General features: G+C 41.1%; 1 protein-coding gene across 5 annotated transcripts in view; it reads left to right on the plus strand.

The window, feature by feature from the left end:
• The window catches only part of LOC117231255, a 34,358-nt gene extending 19,713 nt beyond the window's left edge, over positions 1–14,645 (plus strand). For 2 of the 5 annotated variants that reach the window (XM_033489525.1, XM_033489526.1), the window contains exons 2-10: positions 1,464–1,582; positions 1,897–2,071; positions 8,830–9,160; positions 9,722–10,025; positions 10,183–10,470; positions 11,219–12,435; positions 13,051–13,449; positions 14,161–14,316; positions 14,420–14,645. In XM_033489525.1, the coding sequence (XP_033345416.1) occupies positions 1,493–1,582; positions 1,897–2,071; positions 8,830–9,160; positions 9,722–10,025; positions 10,183–10,470; positions 11,219–12,435; positions 13,051–13,449; positions 14,161–14,316; positions 14,420–14,576 (3,117 nt within the window). In that variant the 5' untranslated portion in view covers positions 1,464–1,492 and the 3' untranslated portion in view covers positions 14,577–14,645. Of the gene's footprint in view, positions 1–1,463; positions 1,583–1,896; positions 2,072–8,829; positions 9,161–9,721; positions 10,026–10,182; positions 10,471–11,218; positions 12,436–13,050; positions 13,450–14,160; positions 14,331–14,397 lie in introns of all 5 variants that reach the window. The other 3 variants (XM_033489527.1, XM_033489528.1, XM_033489529.1) reach the window with 3 other exon arrangements.
• The last annotated feature ends 5,264 nt before the right edge of the window (positions 14,646–19,909 follow it).

Raw genomic sequence — 19,909 nt, forward strand, 5'->3', positions numbered from 1 at the left:
GATGGTCGTTCGTTCGATTTTTCTATTTTCGAAAACCCACGCTATTTGTAGATACAGAACTGCCATTCTCAATTCTTTTCGCTGGTATTTGTAAATGTCAACGTTTGGAACGACCACTGGAAGCGAGAGTAGTGCGGAGGCAGGGAATTTCGAGGAATTTCCTCCTCGAAAACTCGACTACTCTCGCTATCAATTTTTAAAAACGATCAAAAATACGCGAGAACGATTATCTTCCTTGCACGTGTTTGCTTTAGAAACTTGATCGATAATCGAGCGAATCGTTTTAACACTTTACCGACCGCTACCGATTCAACGGCATACGCACGTCCAACCGGTATCTCAGGCGCAGATTCTCCCTGGCGCCGGCTCTGTTTCGGTTTAGACTCTCCAATACCATTCTTTTCGTTCATCGCGAACGGTAAGTTTTTCAAATTGATATAAAACTGTGGGAGCTTACAAAGTAACGCAACTGACGCAATTGAGCAAGATACCTTGGTAATAAATAACAAATTACTGCTGAAATAATGAGAAAAATTGTCGGCGGCAAAAAGTCGATTAATAAGTTATCGGTCGGTAAGCGTTGGCGACAAGAAACCGATTAATTGGCTATCTGTCGGTAAAGTGTTAACAGTCGGACAGAGGTGCCTGTGACTGTCGAGATCTCTGCTCTGAACGTAACACACGTTAAAATAATAAAACAAACAACAACGTCGCATGGAAGAAGGAAATAATTTTTCCCGCGCATAAGAAATAATATTAAGCATAGGTTGAAATGCGATATTTTTCAAAACGGTGTGCACAGGAAGATACAATGTTTCTCTACGTTAGTTTGCTATTCTCCGAAAATGGATCATTTTCATTCGTAACGTTGTTTGTTGGAAAATGTTGCATTAGATCGTCCCAAAAGTATCTTTCGTTATCGCACGTAGCTGCTTTATCTGGCAATGTTTATGCAAATATTTATACACAATATTTACGCAAAAATGTTCGTACAATGAAACGTTTCTACTCTGATATAAAATATTTCCAGTGAAATATTTCTAATCTGTCAAATGTTGTGCTCTTTATCTTCAGTCGACCTCCAGCTGTCGTACGATACGTTTCGTTTGCAACTGTTTCGTTTTACATTTGCAAGGCGACAAATTATTGTGCGTCTGTTATTTTCTTACGAAACTAAAGAAACTTTTGGGACAACGTAATACGTGGATATACTTTGGGGTTCGAACTGGCTACTAAGCCCCGCCGATCGGCTTTCCCAGTGTTTATCGTCTCTTCAGCTAATTGAGAATAATTTAGCACGATTTGCTACGTTCGATCTGTAGCAGCGGAACAGTGCACGCTGCATAGAAATATCGTAGAGTCGATGAATTACGACGACTGATTTTTCAGGAGAAAGTTGGCAAACTCGGAAGCGGGGGAAATGGGATGCGAGCAGATAGACTAAAATAAAGGGTGTTTTGCAGCATCATCGAGGGCTGAGCTATCGAAAAATATGGCGTCAGGAATACCGAGCGTACATCAGAGGAAGCTTGGACCAGCGCCGATAGCATCCTTCGAAGACCTGTCCGACGAGGTGGAAAACGTGAGTCCTTCCCTGTGTCCTCCCTGAGTCTCCTCTCTAAGTCGGCTCTTATTCGAGCGGGGATACCGCTCGAAGGTCCGTGTGTGTAAAGTCGTGGAAGATCTCGTCGATCGCGGGATTAACGTGCGTGCGCGTCTCCCCCGTCGAAAGAAAGTCCGAAGCTCCGTTTGTCCCCGGGAGCCCGTAGGTGTGCGACACATCTGTGCGTGTCGTGTCCACCAACCATCTACCAATCAGCCAACCAACCAACCACTCAACCACACCCCAGTGACTGTGACTCGACGACAAAACCAGCCTTACGAATTTGAATGCAGGGGGAACCGGCTGCGCGAATGCCAGGCATCGTCGAGGTCACCACGCCGGCAACGCCTGGTAGTTCGCTTAAGACACCCAGCACGCCGAGAATTGACATCAGCAGGGCGAGCAGTTCCTCCCACCATGAGGACAGTAACTCCAGGGACTCTACGCCCGAGAGGGAACTCCTTGCAGGTATTACGTTCTCTTTCTTTTAACGTAGTGCAGTGTCGATACGTGACAGTAAAATCAAAATTGTAAACCGAGGTTTCTGGATGATCGACTGATGCTAAAGATCAGGCTGTGGTTACAGCGGATACGTATTCGCGGAAGTACGGTCGTTTTGGCGAAGTCGATGCGTCGACGTAATCGAATATTTAGGCGACAGAACAAGTAGCATGTTGCGCCTCTGTATTGAGTCTACTTTTTCAAGAAAATTCACGGTTTACGTGTTTCTAAGTCGTTTAGCGTTTGACGCGGTAGTGCAAACATCGTATTAAGATCGTATCTTAATGCCATATGTTCGCGACCTTCGATTCGTTCTCCTTTAAGGTTGGAAAAGTATGGTTTAGATTCTGACACCGGGCTTCGGATAATTGTACAGATATTTTTGAAAGTATGCTTCGCAGCCTGTGAATGAAAATTAATCGGAACGCTAGTTTGTCCGAATACTCGATCGGTATAACCGTGGCCTAATATCCAACGAAAGAACGCTCGCGTGTCTAACCAGCGCCGACTTCATCCACTTTAGCCATGGCCTTAAGGCTCGTACAGACACGTCCAGCAATTTAGTCTATTGACGAGTAGCTGCTGACTACGAGATGGTTTAACGGATAGAGAGCGTCCGGAATTAGTAGAGTTAAGTTACAGGTTTAATTGGATGGTAGTGGTGTGGGAACCCTACCCCGCCAGAAAAATCTAATCAAATGGATCTACTCGACTAAATCGTTTTATTAAACAAGTCCACTAGATTTTAGTACCCATACACGGTAAGTTATTTAATTGCTCGCTACTCTATTAGATTACCGACTAGATTACTGAACGTGTTTGTTTGAGTATAAACGTTAATACGGGAAACAACAGTCCGGAAATCTCGGGTACACGCACCCCTTAAAGTAGCGAACCATGGCTGCACCGCCGCGTGGCTTCGGGTCTTCTAGCCAAAGCCCATCGCGTATGTACAGACGGACATATAATCGCAGGAGCTGATCGACTGTGTGAACGAAAATGCAGCTAAAAATGAACACATTCGATGATCGTTATTTTGTCACTATACGTACATTGTTTACTACTTAACTCTACTACGTTCTTTAGATCGTTTCTGATCCAATTATTTTTCTCTGACATCGAAGAAACTCTTCAGCTTAAACATAATGCGAAGAAAGATATTGTTAGAGATTTCTCGATAGAATTTCCTATTAAAATTCTTCTTGAAACGTTACATCTACCTTCTGTTTGCTAAAATGAGGTCAAGATCGAAATATACAAATTTCAGAATCGTCATTGTAAAATAACACACGAAGAAAAACGTCGACTAAATCTAAAAAGAAAATTACAAATGTGATCGCCGGTAGTTTCTATGTTTCTACTGCGTCTAAATTTATGTTTACAAGCTGTGTTTCACAAAGGTGAAGGGGTCGCACGAATGTATCCCTCGACTCTCCTCCCCTGCGTGTACTTTGTAGCCCCACTAGGAAAACAAGCGAGGTCCGATAAAATCGCGAATGACTCATCGACGATAACTTCCGTTTATTCGAGTTAACAGTTCGATCTAAGAACACACTGACTTTCGCCAAAGGGATACCAAGCCCTCGTTAGAAACGAAATTCGGTCAACGTGAAGAGGAAAGAAGTTTTTCGCGTAGAGGGAAATTGGAAGTTAAATCGTTGCTGCGAGAAAATTGGATTTTCCACGGTCGCGAGAACGTGCGACGAGATTCAATTATATCTTCAGCTAGAGAGTGCTCGTTAGTGCTCTGCAGTTTCTCTGTATCACGTGGAAATTTCGAGTGGCAAACAGCGACAGCTTGTTTCTTCGATCGCGCGAATTTCCGCCAAATAACATGCACAGGCGAGCATCAGGTGATTCTACTTGAAAAAAAAAGAAAATAGGAACAGAATATATAATATCTCCCAAGATATACGTTATTCGAGAACAAGCGTTTCAAATAAAATTTGTCCTGTTTCGAGGGGTACGCGACGACCACCCGGTTTGCCTATGTGAAGGCGTTTTCGAGGTCTTTCGAGGTGACCTCTGTTTCCTTAAATGGAACTATAGGTACATTTTTGTATACGCCATTCGATGCAATTTTTCATCCTCTACAGAAGATTATTAAGAGTATACTCAGGAGTATTGAGAGTATTAAGAGTATTAAGGAGCGGCAGAGTATTAAGGAGATTTGTTCGCAAATTCATATTTCGTCGAACACACGTAAAAAGTTAGGACTTGATCAGAAATACGTTTCGCTCGTCAAATATGCCGTTTGATGCAGAAGTGATGTAAGTCGATTTTTTGCCTATTTGGTTAAACGTCTCATCTCGAAAACGTGAGCTCCGTTGTATTTTGTGCGGAAGTGGTGCAAGTATATCTTCGTTAGTTCCTCGGTGGGTAACAGAATAAGTGAGAATCGCTCGCTTGCGATCCATTACAAAATTTTTTGACAATTGAAAATTGCCTGTGGCTATTAACAATTAAAAATTAGCCGAAATATCCCTATGTATACATTGTGTATAGGATGTTTCCTACCTTTCCGGTCGAATAGTATAAATAACGTAATTTAAAATTGAAAATAAGGGTAAAACGTTGCACGAAGTTTTCCATCGTAAACGCTTCGTGGCGAAGTTCTAAACCGAGATGGAACGCAGTGAAAAATATGCGTATAGGAACAAAATTGTTATCCCGGAATACAGAAAATCGTAGCACACGGAAAGAATTAACACAGTGAATTGGTAACGTGGTTCCAATATCTCGACAAATCCTCTTTTGAAAATTTCTTAATTCGGAACGTAAGAAATTCCAAGCCACCTCGATGTCGAATTTGCATTGTATCAACGTACCGTGTTGCGATCAGAGTTTAAACATCCAAACAGTTGTGTGCAAGCAGCTTCTACTTACAGTAGAAATACTGTAACGTAGAATCCTCTGCTACGTAAGCATATTCAGACTGCGTTCTATGTTTCTACGTTACTCTCTAACTTTATAACAAAAGCGTTTACAGAGCCAAACTTGGCGCAACATTTTCTTCTTATTTTTCGCTCGTAGATTGCGCTGCTGTAGTTTTCTCGGGAAAATTGGAAATACCCTGTACGAGTTTGTTGTCTCTCCTCTGTGAATTTCGTTATTCAGTAAGGGTCGTTTCGTTATTCAGTATAATCCGTCGTAGGCGATAGGTCCCCTCTTCAATTTCGCAGCTAACGAGACGTTCGAGACTCTTTCGTTTGGTCGTCGATCCCTGTGTCTTTCCTACGAGTATAGAGAAGCGCCGTTTCCTTTAGAATTAAGTCGTCGAGAATGGAGACGGTAAAGTAGGCAACTGTAACGATGCCTCTTTCCTTTTGGGGACGATGAACCTTAGATGCGTTACGTGGAAGATATCGATGTAACTCGTACGTGTTTGTTTGAGAAAAATAGCTGACGCAGTTTTATGTCTGTATACCCTGTAGCTGAGGATATTATTAGACGACTTAGCGTAGAGGAAAAATTCAAGTAGCTGCCTGGACCCTGTTGCATCATTGAACCGATATTGTTTAGAAACTGTAGAGTAATAGTTAATAATTTGTTAGTTATTAACGTTGATAGACTGTCATTTGTAGGAGCAACGAGCTTGTGAACGAAACTAGGATTCGTAAACGAATTTTACGAAATGTAGGAATTATACGAGGATTTTTGTACCACCAAACGAGTGTTATTTAATAACAAATCAAATAATTTAATAGTCAAATTAATCATTAGTAAGATTTGCTGATCACATGGGAAACGGTAGCCATCTGTGAAAAGATCTACCTGTTAAATATTAACCGATGTATCGAATTGAAATATAAGAATTGTAATTCTTTGTTGCATTTATAATTGTATCGCTTATTATCACGTATCGGGACGAAACTAAATTTGCATATCGATGAGACAAACGTGCTTGTTTATTTTCGCATAAAGCATTATATCTTGGCCGAGTATTTAACATAACAGAGCATTTTCCATGTTTTTCAAAGACAATTCACATTTCGATTTTACGATCGTCAATGACGAAGAGAATTATCGTTTTGCGACAGTTATTTAGTACAAAATGTTACGAGCGTGTTAAAAACCTCCTCAGAAATTGTTGGAGGTTCTGTTCTAATTCCAAGTAGAAATCCGTTCAAACGATTTTTTTAAATCTGGCGCTCTATATCTCGATCGATAACTCGATAAATCCTTCTTGATCCTTCGATGACAGATTATCGATATTTCTCATTTCACTGTGACAATTGCAAAAATTATTACAACCTCGTAATTCAGTTACGCGATTTCATATAAAGTTTAATAACTTCTGCTCTAAATTTTCATTTATTCCGAATTCTCCCGTTATCTCGCTGCGCTATCGAAGACGCGAACCTAACGAAAATGCACGTCGTCGCAATTTATCCTTTATGAAACGCCTAACTCTGTACTTTCCAAACACGAACTTTTTTTCAATTCTCCGATAAAAATTCTTCGTTGCTTTATTACATCGTCAAAGAGTTAAATCGACGTTTGAAAAAACGTAAGAAGTTGGTCCTTTATAAATCGCCGTTATATACCGACGCACGGTAAAATTTTAAATTCTTCCACCGTCATCGCTATTTAATTCTCCTTTCGAAGGAAAACTTTCCTTACACTTTATTACTTCCACGCGTCACGGCGCGCTAAGAATTAGTCGAAGACCTCGATCAGCGCGAAGACCGTGCAACTTTTCAGATCTTTAAAAGTTGTGAGAAATAATTGAACGAAACCGAATTGAATGCGACTTGTTCGAGCAATCGCGCGAATATTTTGGATTTACAGAGGCATATAATGTGACAAATGGTATAAGAAACGGTACATTTCTTACGTTTTAGAAAAATCTACCTGGAAAATCTTCCTCCGTATGAAATATTTTTTCACGTTTTTATCCTTCCTCGACCTTCTTTCGTGTTCCATGGTTTCCTAAAAACAAAAAAAAAGAAACAGATGGACTCGCCCGATTTTTGTAGCAAAATAGCTGTTCGACTAAAAGACGACGTTCGAACGATATTAGTTTAATAAACGGGTAAACGGGTGGTGTATCGATTCGACAAAAGGTGGTCGCGGAGGACGATTCTCCGGACGCGAAGAAGAAGGTTGCCACGAGGCCGGGTCGTGATCGATCGAGAACAGGCCTAGTGTGTTGTTCACCGGTGTCTCTAAATGCTCCCTCGAGATAACGCCAAGCCCTGTTTCTGCTCGTGTGCCACGAATTAATAGTGGTCGCGATGTTATGGGAGAATTCAAGGGGAACGAGGCCTAGCTGCAACTTTGTCCTATATTCCAGTTGCTTTGTTACAACCGACGCACACATATACAAGTAGGTAGGCGAAGAAGCGACACGATTTCTCTTCCAACAAGCTCGTTTCGTTTTCATCGCTGATTCGCAACGCGGTGACGCGATAACGTGTCTCTGAATGACGACTCGACCTTTTCACGAAACACAATGGTTAATCGTTCCTTCTCATTGATTTTTCTTCCCTTTTCTTCTTTCTTTTCTCCTTTCACTCTTTCGAATCGATGCAAACACGGAGGACAAGCTTCAACATCCACTTGTACCGTGCGATCTGTTTAACTGGCTCCTCGTGCATGTGTTAATCCGCTAATAATATTAGCATATTCGATAAGTTATAGGTTAGTGGATTATTCACATAGTCTTATCATTTCACCATCTTACGCGAAACAGGATAATCGGACGATTCGTAATTTGAAAAATTGCATTGTTAAATTTCAACTGTTTTAGTCGGGTAAGAAGGGCAGCTGCTATTGGTAATAGTTGCAAAGTGCAACTTGCAAAATTTGTACTTTTAAGGTTTCTATAAATCGGGTAAAGAGGGCAGCTGGTGTTGGCAATTTGGAAACTGCGACTTGTAAAACTTATTATGTTTATAAATAATGTTGCTTCGATTGCGCAACAGGGCCCTGGCGATATTAGATGGTTGGTAGATGATTTCTAGTTGGTAGAACGTTTACGAGCGTAGAACTTTGTATTAAATAGGATTATCGGATGGTTTATGATTCGTAAAATTTCATTTGTGCATATTAAATATATGAGATGATTTATCGATAGCCGGTAATATCAGTATCAATAATTTTACAATTTTAGTTCAGACGGGATAATTGGGTGACTCGTAATTTCTTAAATTTCATCTATTTTATCATTCATAAACTCGTTCCTGTTAAGAAGATTCCTATTTTTTCCCCAAAAGTTCCTATTTTTTCATAAGGATGCTTGTTTACACGTGTTATTCTATCAGATCCTGTATAGTAGATTTCGATTCTAGTAGAACTTATTGGATAATTTATAGCTTGTAAAATTTCATTTATTTTATCATCTACAAACTCGTTTCTTTTTAAAGAGTTTATCGATACCGATTCTATATATTGGGTTGACAACTAAATGATTGCGGATTTTGCCATTAGGTGGTATTGACAAAATCCCCAATCATTTAGTTGCCAACCCAATATTTTCTTCCTACTTTTTCGCAAGGAGTTGTCTTATGCCCGTTTACACGTGTTGTCCTATCGGTCCCTGTATGGTAGTTTTCGATTCTGGTAGAACTGATCGTTAGAATTTATACGTCGTAATTTATTTATACTCGTTAATGTTAAATGCTAGATACATTAAAATTTAGATGTTAGACAATTGTTCTATGGTAGAAACTGTATCCACTTTCACGAAAAGGTTATTAATAACATAAATGTCGAATTACTAGGCGGAGAGCCTCCACCTGGGTGCAAGCTGACTCTGGGCTACAAAGAGGACGCCCAGGATCTAAGATCGTCGACGGAGGAGCTCGACTTGCAAGATCCCATTCACGAGCAAGATCTGAAAAGAGAATCGAAGAAACTGGCGAAGAGGCGAAAGGAGGATGGCTCCATGTCCGATTATAGCGGCAAACAATTAGACAGAGAAAGGAAGGACAGCAATTGCTCGGAAATCGTCCTGCTAAACATCAGTGGAAGAACGTCTAGACTCTCCTCCGTGGGTAGCCAAGGTTCAGGAGCCTCTGGCAAACTTTCCGTTGTCTCTGCCACGTCGTCCAGGTAGATTAATCAGTTGCTCGTTCTTGCAACGACCGCCCACGTTTATGCAAATTCCTACTTTTATAAAGAAAATTTTCTTTCAGCCACTAAATGCGTTATAACGTGTATTTATTTGATTTATCTTGTATAATTGAGAAAATTGTTCGTGTTATGTTCATTCAAAGTGTATCTTTGTATCTTTTGTCGTACACACGTAAGAACATATAGTTATTTTCACTTATTATACTACCAACTACAGAATAGGCGTTACTTTATTTTGCATTGAAAGCGATACGAAAAACTGCTCCAAGAACGCCCATTTCTTGGATATTTCCATATCGAAGATTATGTATTTGCTGAAAGTTAAACGCGTCGAAATTTGTTAAATACTAATATATCGTAGTATTGCGACAAGTAAGCGCGACGTTGCTTCACTTTTCTTCGATTTTCAAACAGACGTAACGACTGTTCTAAGACTATCGAGTGGCGTTGTGATAGTTGAGGGATGAGGGGGAATTTCCGTAATTCGAATGTGCGTACGGACGATGACGAAAATTAATCGATATCGTAATTAATTATCAGGTCGCCGAGTCCGCACAAATGTTTACTGGAAACGTCGTTCTGCGGAAGCAAACCTACACTGGCAGACAACTTGATAGAACCGTCGAAACCAGAGACCGACGACCTGGAGAAGATCCTGCTGAAACGTGAGGCAGACACGACGAAAGCACTGATTCCAGACAGCATAAAGGTATCGATGGTAGATGGAAACTTGAAACCAGATCCCCTGGATAAACCTAGGAGACGAGGGCGAGAAGAGAGGAAGGAGATCTTCAAGAGAGAAGTGGAGATCACGAAAAGATTCTTGGAGAAGGTTAACATACAGGTAAACTCTAATCGACAACAAGGACTGGTTTTTTCTTTTTTTTTTTTTTTTTTGTCAAAAAATGTTTCGTCGATAATTTTTCACATATGAACGAAAAATTAATTTACAATATTAGTTCTGCAATACTATACATACGTTTTGTACGTGGATATTGAAGGTACCAGTGGCGAAGAAGTCAGGTGAATCGCCAAGTACAACGACGTCGCAGCAGCAGTCGGCGAGAAGTCAAGCGCAAGAGGTACAAAAGCCAGCGACCTTAGACTTCAACGACAAGAGGAAAAAAGCGCAGAACTTCAAAGAAATCGTACAGACCACTCCAACAACGAGCAGCGTGACCGGTAGTCCGAAGCTACCAAGGCATCAGAAAGTCCGCGATCTGGAAGGTTCGCGTACACCCAGTCCCTCTTCCGTTTCCAGGAAGAGCAGTTTCGCCTCTCTGTTTAAGGTAGCCTCGTGCTTCCGTGTTCGTAGTTCGTATTAACAGCGAATGCTTATTATGTATTTCATACACACGATCTGTCTAAAAGATGACCGAACTTTCGAAAAGTAACGAGACACGGGCAACGCTTTTGGCAAGACATTTTTTACTTTATTCGAATCACATTGCTTACTTCGGGTAGCTACCAATTAAGTAACGGTAGACTAATAGAAATATATGTTTTTAGGGACAGGAAATATATGTCTTTGCAAGTTTGTATGGATTTTATGAAGCGTCGGTTGTTCGTTGCAGACTAACATGGAACTTGAACGTTCTACTAGATACAGTAGATGTTTTAGTTTGTGGTGGCGTTTGATCCTAGTCACGACAAAGAGACGAAGAACGAAGAGTAGAGAAAGAATACTCTTGCGTCGTAACGTCGAGAATATAGCAAAAATATCGATGTTTTGAAGCAATTGCTCCGGTATATATATCCAAATACTTGCATTTTGCATTTGTTGGCAAAGTAAGAGAGAAGAATCCGCGTGTATCTCGATAGCAGCAGTCTCGTTAAACAGAGACGTTATTCGCTGAAGTAGTTCGGTTACCTTTTGGCACAGATCGCGTACAGTAGAAATTAGGCTTGTACGCTTCACACATCGTCCACACCTGGATTCCTGGCTTTGTCTTTGTAGAAGATCCGCTAGCTTAATCGAGAAGAATCTCGAACAAAAGACACTGCATGTACTTGACCACCGCGTGTTCAACTTTTAAGGCCCGTACAGACAGCAGTGTGTTGAGCCCAGAATCGCCGTCTCCGAGCACGAAACCACGTCGTAGCCTCACCTCGAAGATCAAGGACACCACGGAGAGTCTGCGTAGCAGATCGAAATCGCGCGAGCGAGTAACCTTGGACAAAGGGTCTGGCAGTTTGAAAAAGGACTCGAAGAACAAGGGCGTGTTCTCCTCGACGTTGAGTCTGTTCAAGAAACGCGAGAGAAAGAAGAGTTATGACGAGGCGATAGCGGCATCCTGTGGCACGGAGTTGGATAGTTCCGGAGGACACCCGTCCTTAGAAAGCATAGGCCACGTGGAGTTTCGTTTTAACGCTGAAAAGGAGAGTCGCAAGGACGACTCGATCTTCATAAGCCTGCACGCGGATGACAGGAACTACGAGGAGGCTCTGCCTTCGGAGAGCGTGTCGATACCACTGGAAACGCCTACCAAGCTGCTGGACGAGTACGAATCGGAGCCTCGAACTGGAAGCATCGTAACGGAAGTGTCGATAGAGCACTATCCACCCACGACGAGGATAAAGACCGAAGCTTTGATCGAAACTACGTCGAGGCCGTACTCGCGGGACAGCCAGACCAGCCAGATCATACCGCAGAGCAGTTCGAAGGATTCTGAGATCTCGAGGAGCTCCTCGAAGGACTCGAAGCTGAGTAATCACGGGAAAACCAGCGAAACCGTTGTGAGATCGTCGTCGTCCATCGATAGCAAACCTCCTGCGGACCATCGAATATCCAGCAGTTCGTCGAAGGACTCGATAGGAAAGAAGGAAGCTACGAAGCCGAAAAGGAAAAGCAAAGAGCTGCAACAACCTGTCGAACCAGCTGAGATAGTCGAGGAAAATGTTTCAAGGCAGAAACAGAAACAAGTTGAAACTAGGGAACACGCGCCGGTTAAAACGGTGGAAAAGAGGCCAGACTTGTTGGATGACGGAACGAAGACTGCGGATGGACTGGTAAAGACACCAAGCGTGATCTCTGATCTGGATCATAATAGTTCGGAGTCGGAGAGAGACTCGGAGATCGAGTTTGTTAGGAACAAGGTGGAGAAACTTGCCGAGGAATTGCCTGACGAGAGGAAGGGACTGTTCTACGAGGAGAGCTTCGAAGAGGATCTTCCTTACGTACCCACCACCCTACCCCTGGAGAAAAGCCTGGCTGTGCCGATCCTGCCTGTGAAACAACGACTTCAAGAAGTAAGGTAAGTGTTATTTAAAATTGTGCTGTTATTGCTCGCTGATTGGAGCGTACTTTTCTTTCTCTTTTGTTTCACACGATGTCTGCAATGTTGCGATTCACTATCCGTTTATTCACAGCCCTGTTCAGAAGTCCTGAGACAATTACGTTCGTAAAGTATTGGAAGGTTTGCTTAAAAACGGCGAGAAGCTAAGTATATAATAAAAAGGAGTCAAGTATATCATAAAGGCACGAGGAAATGATGTTTAATAATTCAGAAAGTATGCGCTACTAATGTATCGACGATATTAACGAAATGTAATTCCAGATTCTAAGAGTAAATTTCCAAGCTCTACATTTTTAAACAAACCTCTAAATTCTACACTTGGAAATACATTTCCAAGTTCTATTGGGTTGGCAACTTAGTTACCACAACCCAATACATTTTTCAACAAAATTTAAGATTCTAAAATAGAGTTCTAAATTTAAGATCTTTTAATAAAATTCGAAACTCTCAAATAGAATTGCAGATTCTGTATCTTTAAAAAAAATGTCGAAAGACTTTTAAACAGAACTGTATCGCGACCACGAGTCTTATCTTCAATAACAATACCAAATTAATAACGTTATTCACGTCCAGAACGATACCAATCGAGAGACCGCGTTCAACGACGCCGATAAACCCGACGCTGCTCGACGAGTTTGTGATGCAGACGTCCCTCGACGAGCGTCGTGTTGAGAAGATGAAGATATCATTGCCGCGAGAAGATAGCTTTAAATTGAAAAGTCCGCGGAAGCACGCGGCCAACACGTTTATGGAATTCGCAGGCAAAGTGCCTGACGGGGGACGGAAGAGCGCAGGTAAATCGCCGAGTCCTCCTCCACTGCCACCGAGGGCCACTGCTAGGCCGAGCAACTGGATCAACTTCGAGGAGATACCCGAGAAGAGGAAAGCGCCGAAAAGGATCCAGACGATTCCTCGACCTGAGGACGAGGTGAAATCGGGTGGATATAGCTACGTTCAACCGGAGGAATGCAGGTGCGTTCCTTCTTGTTGAGTGGATGATGGAGAACACACTGGTAGATTTGCGCAAAGCAAATTCGTGCTTTTATAAACCTAATTAAATATTAGGTTGTCCGAAAAGTTTCTTACGCAAGTTTTGTACGGAAATAATAGATGCAGAAGATTTGTCGTTTTATTGGGACAAAGTGGATCGTTCATGATTCGGTAAAATGATATAAAACAGAACATGCGCATCTATTATTTCCTTATGAAGCAAAAGAAACTCTTGGGATAACCTAACAGGTGGAACTTGGTTGTAGGTAGAATTTTGTCATCCACTGGACGTTACAACAAGTCATGAAAATATTTGTTAGGTATATTCGTAATTAATTTCAGTATTTTTGTCTTTGTCATTTTATATGAATCGTTATCAATGAATGTTAATTTGTTACTCGTTACTTGTACCAGATTTATGTATCAACGTCGATCATGTTCATTCGTTGCTCGTAAAATCTCACCAGTGAATTGTTAGGACAGCCTCGAAAATGTCTTTGATCGGTCTTCGTATGTATGTTCTTGAACAATCTTCGGATAATAATATATTAAACGGCCAAGATTGAACAATCGAACGACGTAGTCGATTTGACAAATCAAATTTCTAAATTAAATAATTATATGACATACGAATAATCTCAAAGTATCGCCAACGAAGAAACGCTATTAACTGTGAACTCTGTTGCGAAACAGGTGCGAGTGCCATGAAGAATCTCGAAGGGCGTCGATGAAGGAAGCGTCCACGACAAGGACTTCTTCCTCTTGCAGCAGCAACGGAGAACGTCCTTGTAACGGTGACAATTGTACGGTGCCTACGTCGACGTCCATGGACCGTGCCAGTATCGTCAGGTAAATGCGCCCGGGTACGATCGTCGATCAAAGTCGTATTGCTCTTGTAGAACAATCGTCGAAGACGTTAGTGATGAGTAGAGGTCTGTTTCTGTATTTTCAGTGACAGCTCGCTGGAGTGTAGCCTGAGCATCGAGGAGAACACGACGCAACCGTTGTTCACGTGCTTGACGAAGCCGTTCAGCATGGATCTGGACGTTAGGTCGAATCGGTCCAGTATCGTATCCCAGGACGAGACTGACGAGACCCTGCACCAATAATAGTTTTTTTCACGGCACGCCTCGCCTTATTATCCTCCTGTTAAAACAAAAACAAACAAAAAAAAAAAAGTGAAATTATCTCCTTGTTGGAACTGTTCTCGAGCCGAGTTCTCGTTCCTCCTTTCGCCGATCCACTTGAAAAGAATCGCGTCGTTTATCTTTATAACGAATCAACTCTGCTCGCTCTTTCTCTCTCTCTCTCTCTCTCTCTTTCTTTCCTTCTGTGGAACGCTTTTTTATCGAACTCATTCTCCTCGCAAGATCGCAAACGTCTCACAATTCTCTGATATGTGTCAATTCCAATAACGGAGTTCTATGCTCGTTTCATTGCGGCAACATCTCGTGTAAGTTACACGCGTGTATCGACTTTGAAGCTACGCGTACTCACTGAGACGGATCAAGAGAAGATACGAATCGGATTCCAAGCGACAGAGTCGTTCGTTGTACGATAGACGTCGCGTGTAACGCGTTTCAAAGTGTCTGTACGTTTCGTAACGCGTGATTTTACAAAGGATGTAAGCGAAGATCGATATGTACATGTACACTCCCGTTCATAAGTGTTCGGACGCCTGCTGGTTTTATGCAAAACGGATCAGTTAGCGACCATTAGTCTATATTGTTAAGAAAACGATGAAATCGGTTGGAATTTTTCTATAAGTTCCGATACTGACTTAAGAATGGGAGTGTATATCGTTGAAATTTCCCTCGACTTTTCTCGTCGTTGGCTACGAGTCAAGGCTATCCTGTACTTGTTTCTTCGAGGTTGAACACGGTCGAACATCGAACGTCATTGCTGTTTAACGGCGCTTCGTAGTCGATTTTACGAAAAACGCGTCACGGAAACGCTCCGCCGCATTTCTCGCTATATCGTTTAACATACACACATACATATACACGAGAATACATATACACACTTGTACATACCTTGTAACGGTCATTCGTTCGAGAAACGTTTTTAGTCTAATTGCGTACCTTCCACGAGAACTCGTTCGTTCCTTCGTTACTAGATTCGCGTAATTATACCTTGGAAACGAGGGCAAAGGCATGCTTGCTGATGCGCGCGTGTTGACCAAATGCTTCCTCACGACAGACAAGAACGTGGTTCTTGGAGATCTATTCGCGAACAGTGACTTTGAAAAGGCATTTTTGATCGTCGAAGCTCCTCGAGGTCCTTCGTCGCGCTCGAAATTCAAAGTAGTCGATATCTACCAGCTTAGACGCTGGAGAAATAATTAGCAGGCTGCAGATCTGCCTGAAAGCCAAACTAAGCTACGTCATGTTACGTTCAGTTTAAAGATATTTCCTTCGATACGTATACTACCGAAACTGCGACTTGATCGAGAGATTTCTATTTATAATTTGTACTTTCGAAGCTGAGATAAAATAACTACCCTGTATGGTTTATTCGCTGCTTCTTGCGATGATTACATTTAGACTAAAGCAAAGAGTATTCCCGCAATGCTCTAATAGCCGAACGTATTTTCGATGAATAACATTTCGTAAGATCTGTCCAAAGTTGTAGAAATATCATCTATTAATATTATTAACATCTATTAACATTACTCTGAAACGATAGAGTACACAATATTGGGCTTATGCAGACAGATTGAAACATTTAAAGTCGCTGTACGAAACTAATTTTTATTCAGCTACAGTTACACGACTCTTTTATTTATTTATTTAACGGGGAACAACCAATATTAACTATCTTTGTTAATATGTACTGTATATGTACTATAATGTATATCGTATATGATCGCTGCAGATAAGATTAGCCAAAATTAGATCAAAGAGTTGTATTTGAAATCTGTATAAGTATTGTATATCCACGTGCAGTAACGTGAAAGCGTCCAGCAAATATTATACTCTTGGACAGTAATATACGTATCGAAGCGAATACTTTTGAATTGAACATAGCGCAGCTTAAGCCCGTTTTTCGATGGATCTCCGGCTGAAAGCTAGTTTCACGATCGCGTTTAGATCACTGTGAAAGCACAGGGGACCTCGAAGCTCGAATCACCAACGCGTGTTCTCGAATATCATCGGCCAACTTCGTCGTAACGAGCCCCGCAACGTTTTGTACACCGAACAGAGATAGTCGGAAGAGTATTATTTTATCGATTGCGTGGCGTTGACAGTGGGGATCTCGTACAACGAAGCAAGCTTACTTCGATGCTTCATCATATCATGTAGATAGATCTAGGTCTGTAAGTACCTCCGCAGGTGTAGACAATTACAAGAATATCGTGAAACGTTCGAACAGCGAGCAACTGTTCTTATCGCGATTCTCTCGGCTTTCGTGTACACGACGTATTCTATTGAAACTGAATGCGACTGACAGTCTGCGGATTTTCACGCGTTTGTAGGAAATTCGAAAGCGCAACATTGCACAGTGTACGCGTAACGTGGAGACATACACAGAATATGCAAAAATACGGTGCTCCGTATGTTACAATGCTGGATGAAACAATTTTCTACCTGGATTCTATTTTCCTAATTATATTCCGGGAAATGTGAATCTCCGCGTAAAGATCCGCGGTGATCGATCGTACACGAGAATCGAAGGAAACGAACGTTCGGACAATTTCATCGGACGCATATGATGCGTCCATTATCGATAGATCGTTCTATCAGTATTAAGACGAACGTGATTGTGATCGCATTTATGCGTGTGCGTGTGTGATAAACGCGTGTGCATTCGCATCGATGCACCCTGTGGTGCATATCATTTCCATATCCATTTGAAAAAGTCTCATTCCTCGGAAAGAATTCACCCTCGAGCTTCGAATATCAGAAATGAAACTCTTCGAAGTCAGCGAGTTTGACAGAGGAATACGACGATCTCCTATGGCTGCTGAATAGTGAGAAGCGAACGTGTAAGTGTTTAGGAGCTTAAGCACGACGAAATCAAACCGACCACGAACCACAGAATCGATCTGATTGCGTTTTCGTTGATGTTACAGTGTTTCTTTCGGTTGCTTCGTCACTCGAGTAACGTCGTGACTTCTTTTCGAGATCCATGTTGGCTGCAACAGATACAAGCCCGTTCCTAAATATCGGGACACGTTTATCACAAAATTTAACTGTGGGAAAAATCGTCGCAGCCTTGTTTCCAACGTGTTAAAAATTTTGCTTAATTTGAACACTTGCCATCCGAAGAGTAAGATAAAGCGATTGCTAATTCGCTGAACATTCAGCTACGTTGCACTAAGAATCTCATCATTGACAAACGATACACTGATGAAACTTCACTTTGTACTATTATATTATCCATTGCATTTGCTGGGTTTTTTCCTTTTTTTTTTTATTTTATATATTCCTTTTACGATTCAAATTCGTTTAGCGGATTTCCACGAATTTCTCGAATATTAAATCAAACTTAACGCTAGAACTACCGATAGTTAACACGAAATTATTTCTACCAAAACCAGCCAAAATGACTGAGCTTTAAAAAACACGTAATAATAGAACATTTTTATATTTATTGATTTATTACTTTCTTACGGAAGGAATTCCATGTTATGTAGTACATTTTTGATATTATTAATCCATCTTGGACCATGATCCCTAAACGAGGATTCACATATTTATAAAATTGTAGAACCAGTCATTCTCACTGGTGTGGCATTGCTAGTGTTAGCATCTAGCGATCGATTCGGTATTTTCCTGATAACTGATATCGTCATATCGAACGATACGCGGTAAAAATTTGAAAAACGTGTAGCAAGTTGTACGAAACGAGGAAACTGGTTAATTGGAGTTCTGTAAACGGATTACAGGACCCTTTTACACTTCGACAAGTACCTGTCATTTTCACTGGTATTGGCCCTGATACAAAATTATTTTCAATTTGAATACATAAAAAAGAAAATAAAATTCATTATATTATTCTTTTAGTTATCGTTGCGGAAAAAATATAACACGAAGTAGGAATTTTAAAATAAAATTGTAAAACCAGTCAATTTCACTGCTGTGGTAGTTCTAGTGTTAAAAATTAGATTTAATTGAAACTGTCTCAACGAGATTTAAATCAACCAATCGATAGGTATAATCGTCAATTACCGTCGTTTCTCTCTCCACGAGTAACTTTAACAAATTTTTTCTGATCATTGCGAATCTTTAACTCGCATTCTGACTGATCGATCGTTTGCAGAATGTCGTAACCGAATTATTTCGCGTGAGTTCGACCACTGTCCCGATATTTACGAAAGTCAGTCGAATTGTTTCGTAACTTTCGAACGACGGATCTCGATCATCCAAGCTTCCTAAAGCATCGACATTTTCGTTGTTTCAGCGAGCGCTTCTTCGCTCGTCCAAATTGTTCGCTACGACTAAGTTTCGAATCTTCGAGTCGAATGATTCATCGAGTTAGAAAGAGCGCAACATTGCAGAAAGATTCTGTTCTGTGGGATGTCGAATTGAAGAGTACAAGGTAATAGAAGTAATTGTAAAATTGTTCGATCCTCGTTAATCGAAAGAGTCTTATTTAATGGAATGGATCGCGTCGGATATAGTGAGTCGCGAATGTATTTGAACACATATTATAAAACGCTCTTATGTACATATTATATGTGTGTGTTATATCTGAATCTAAAACTCTTGCAAATAACTTTTACAATTTTTACCAAACGTCTCTCCGGTCGTTGTCACGCGCAAATATAAAACTCTTGGTGTTTGTCAACTTTGAGCAGCGTAATCGCGCGATAGCCAGGTCGATGCTAATGAAATTTCAAGATGTTTTTGACATGACGCGCTTAATATCGTCCCGTTTATGCCAAAACCAAAAATACCGTGTATGCTTTCGTTTTGTCGTTCATGGTCTTTGTTCTTGCCCTTAGCTACGTAGATGTAAAGAGACGAGCGTCGTAACTAGATTTTCCCGCGCATTTATGCGAAATCTAAAGACGCAGAAGCGCGTGGAATTCGTACGATATTATACAAAAATATAGAAGATATCCAAAGTATATTACGCTACGTCTTGTAATTTCTAACAAGTACAACAAATCTCCTTTAAAGGAATCTCCTCTCTACAGATTCGATCATGTTCGTAAACATGAAGATTTGCATAAAGATTCTGGTCCACGGTGTAGTTGTAACGAACGTGATACAACAACGTGATTAATTGTATCGTAAACTCGATTTATCATTCTCAGACGTGTCCAATAATTTTACATTCGCTCGCGAGTTTCTACGATCTGTTGAATCGCGTATTTGCGATGTTGTTGGCATAAGAAGGACGATATATTCATAGAAGGTCTCTATAAACGTTCAAATACTTTCGTGAACCATTGTAAATCAGGTTTTAGGGTAAGTAGCGATTCCCGCGAGACGAT

This window comes from Bombus vosnesenskii, unplaced genomic scaffold (assembly GCF_011952255.1).
Source record: "Bombus vosnesenskii isolate JDL3184/JDL3185 unplaced genomic scaffold, Bvos_JDL3184-5_v1.1 scf7180000013272, whole genome shotgun sequence".
NCBI lineage: Eukaryota > Metazoa > Arthropoda > Insecta > Hymenoptera > Apidae > Bombus > Bombus vosnesenskii.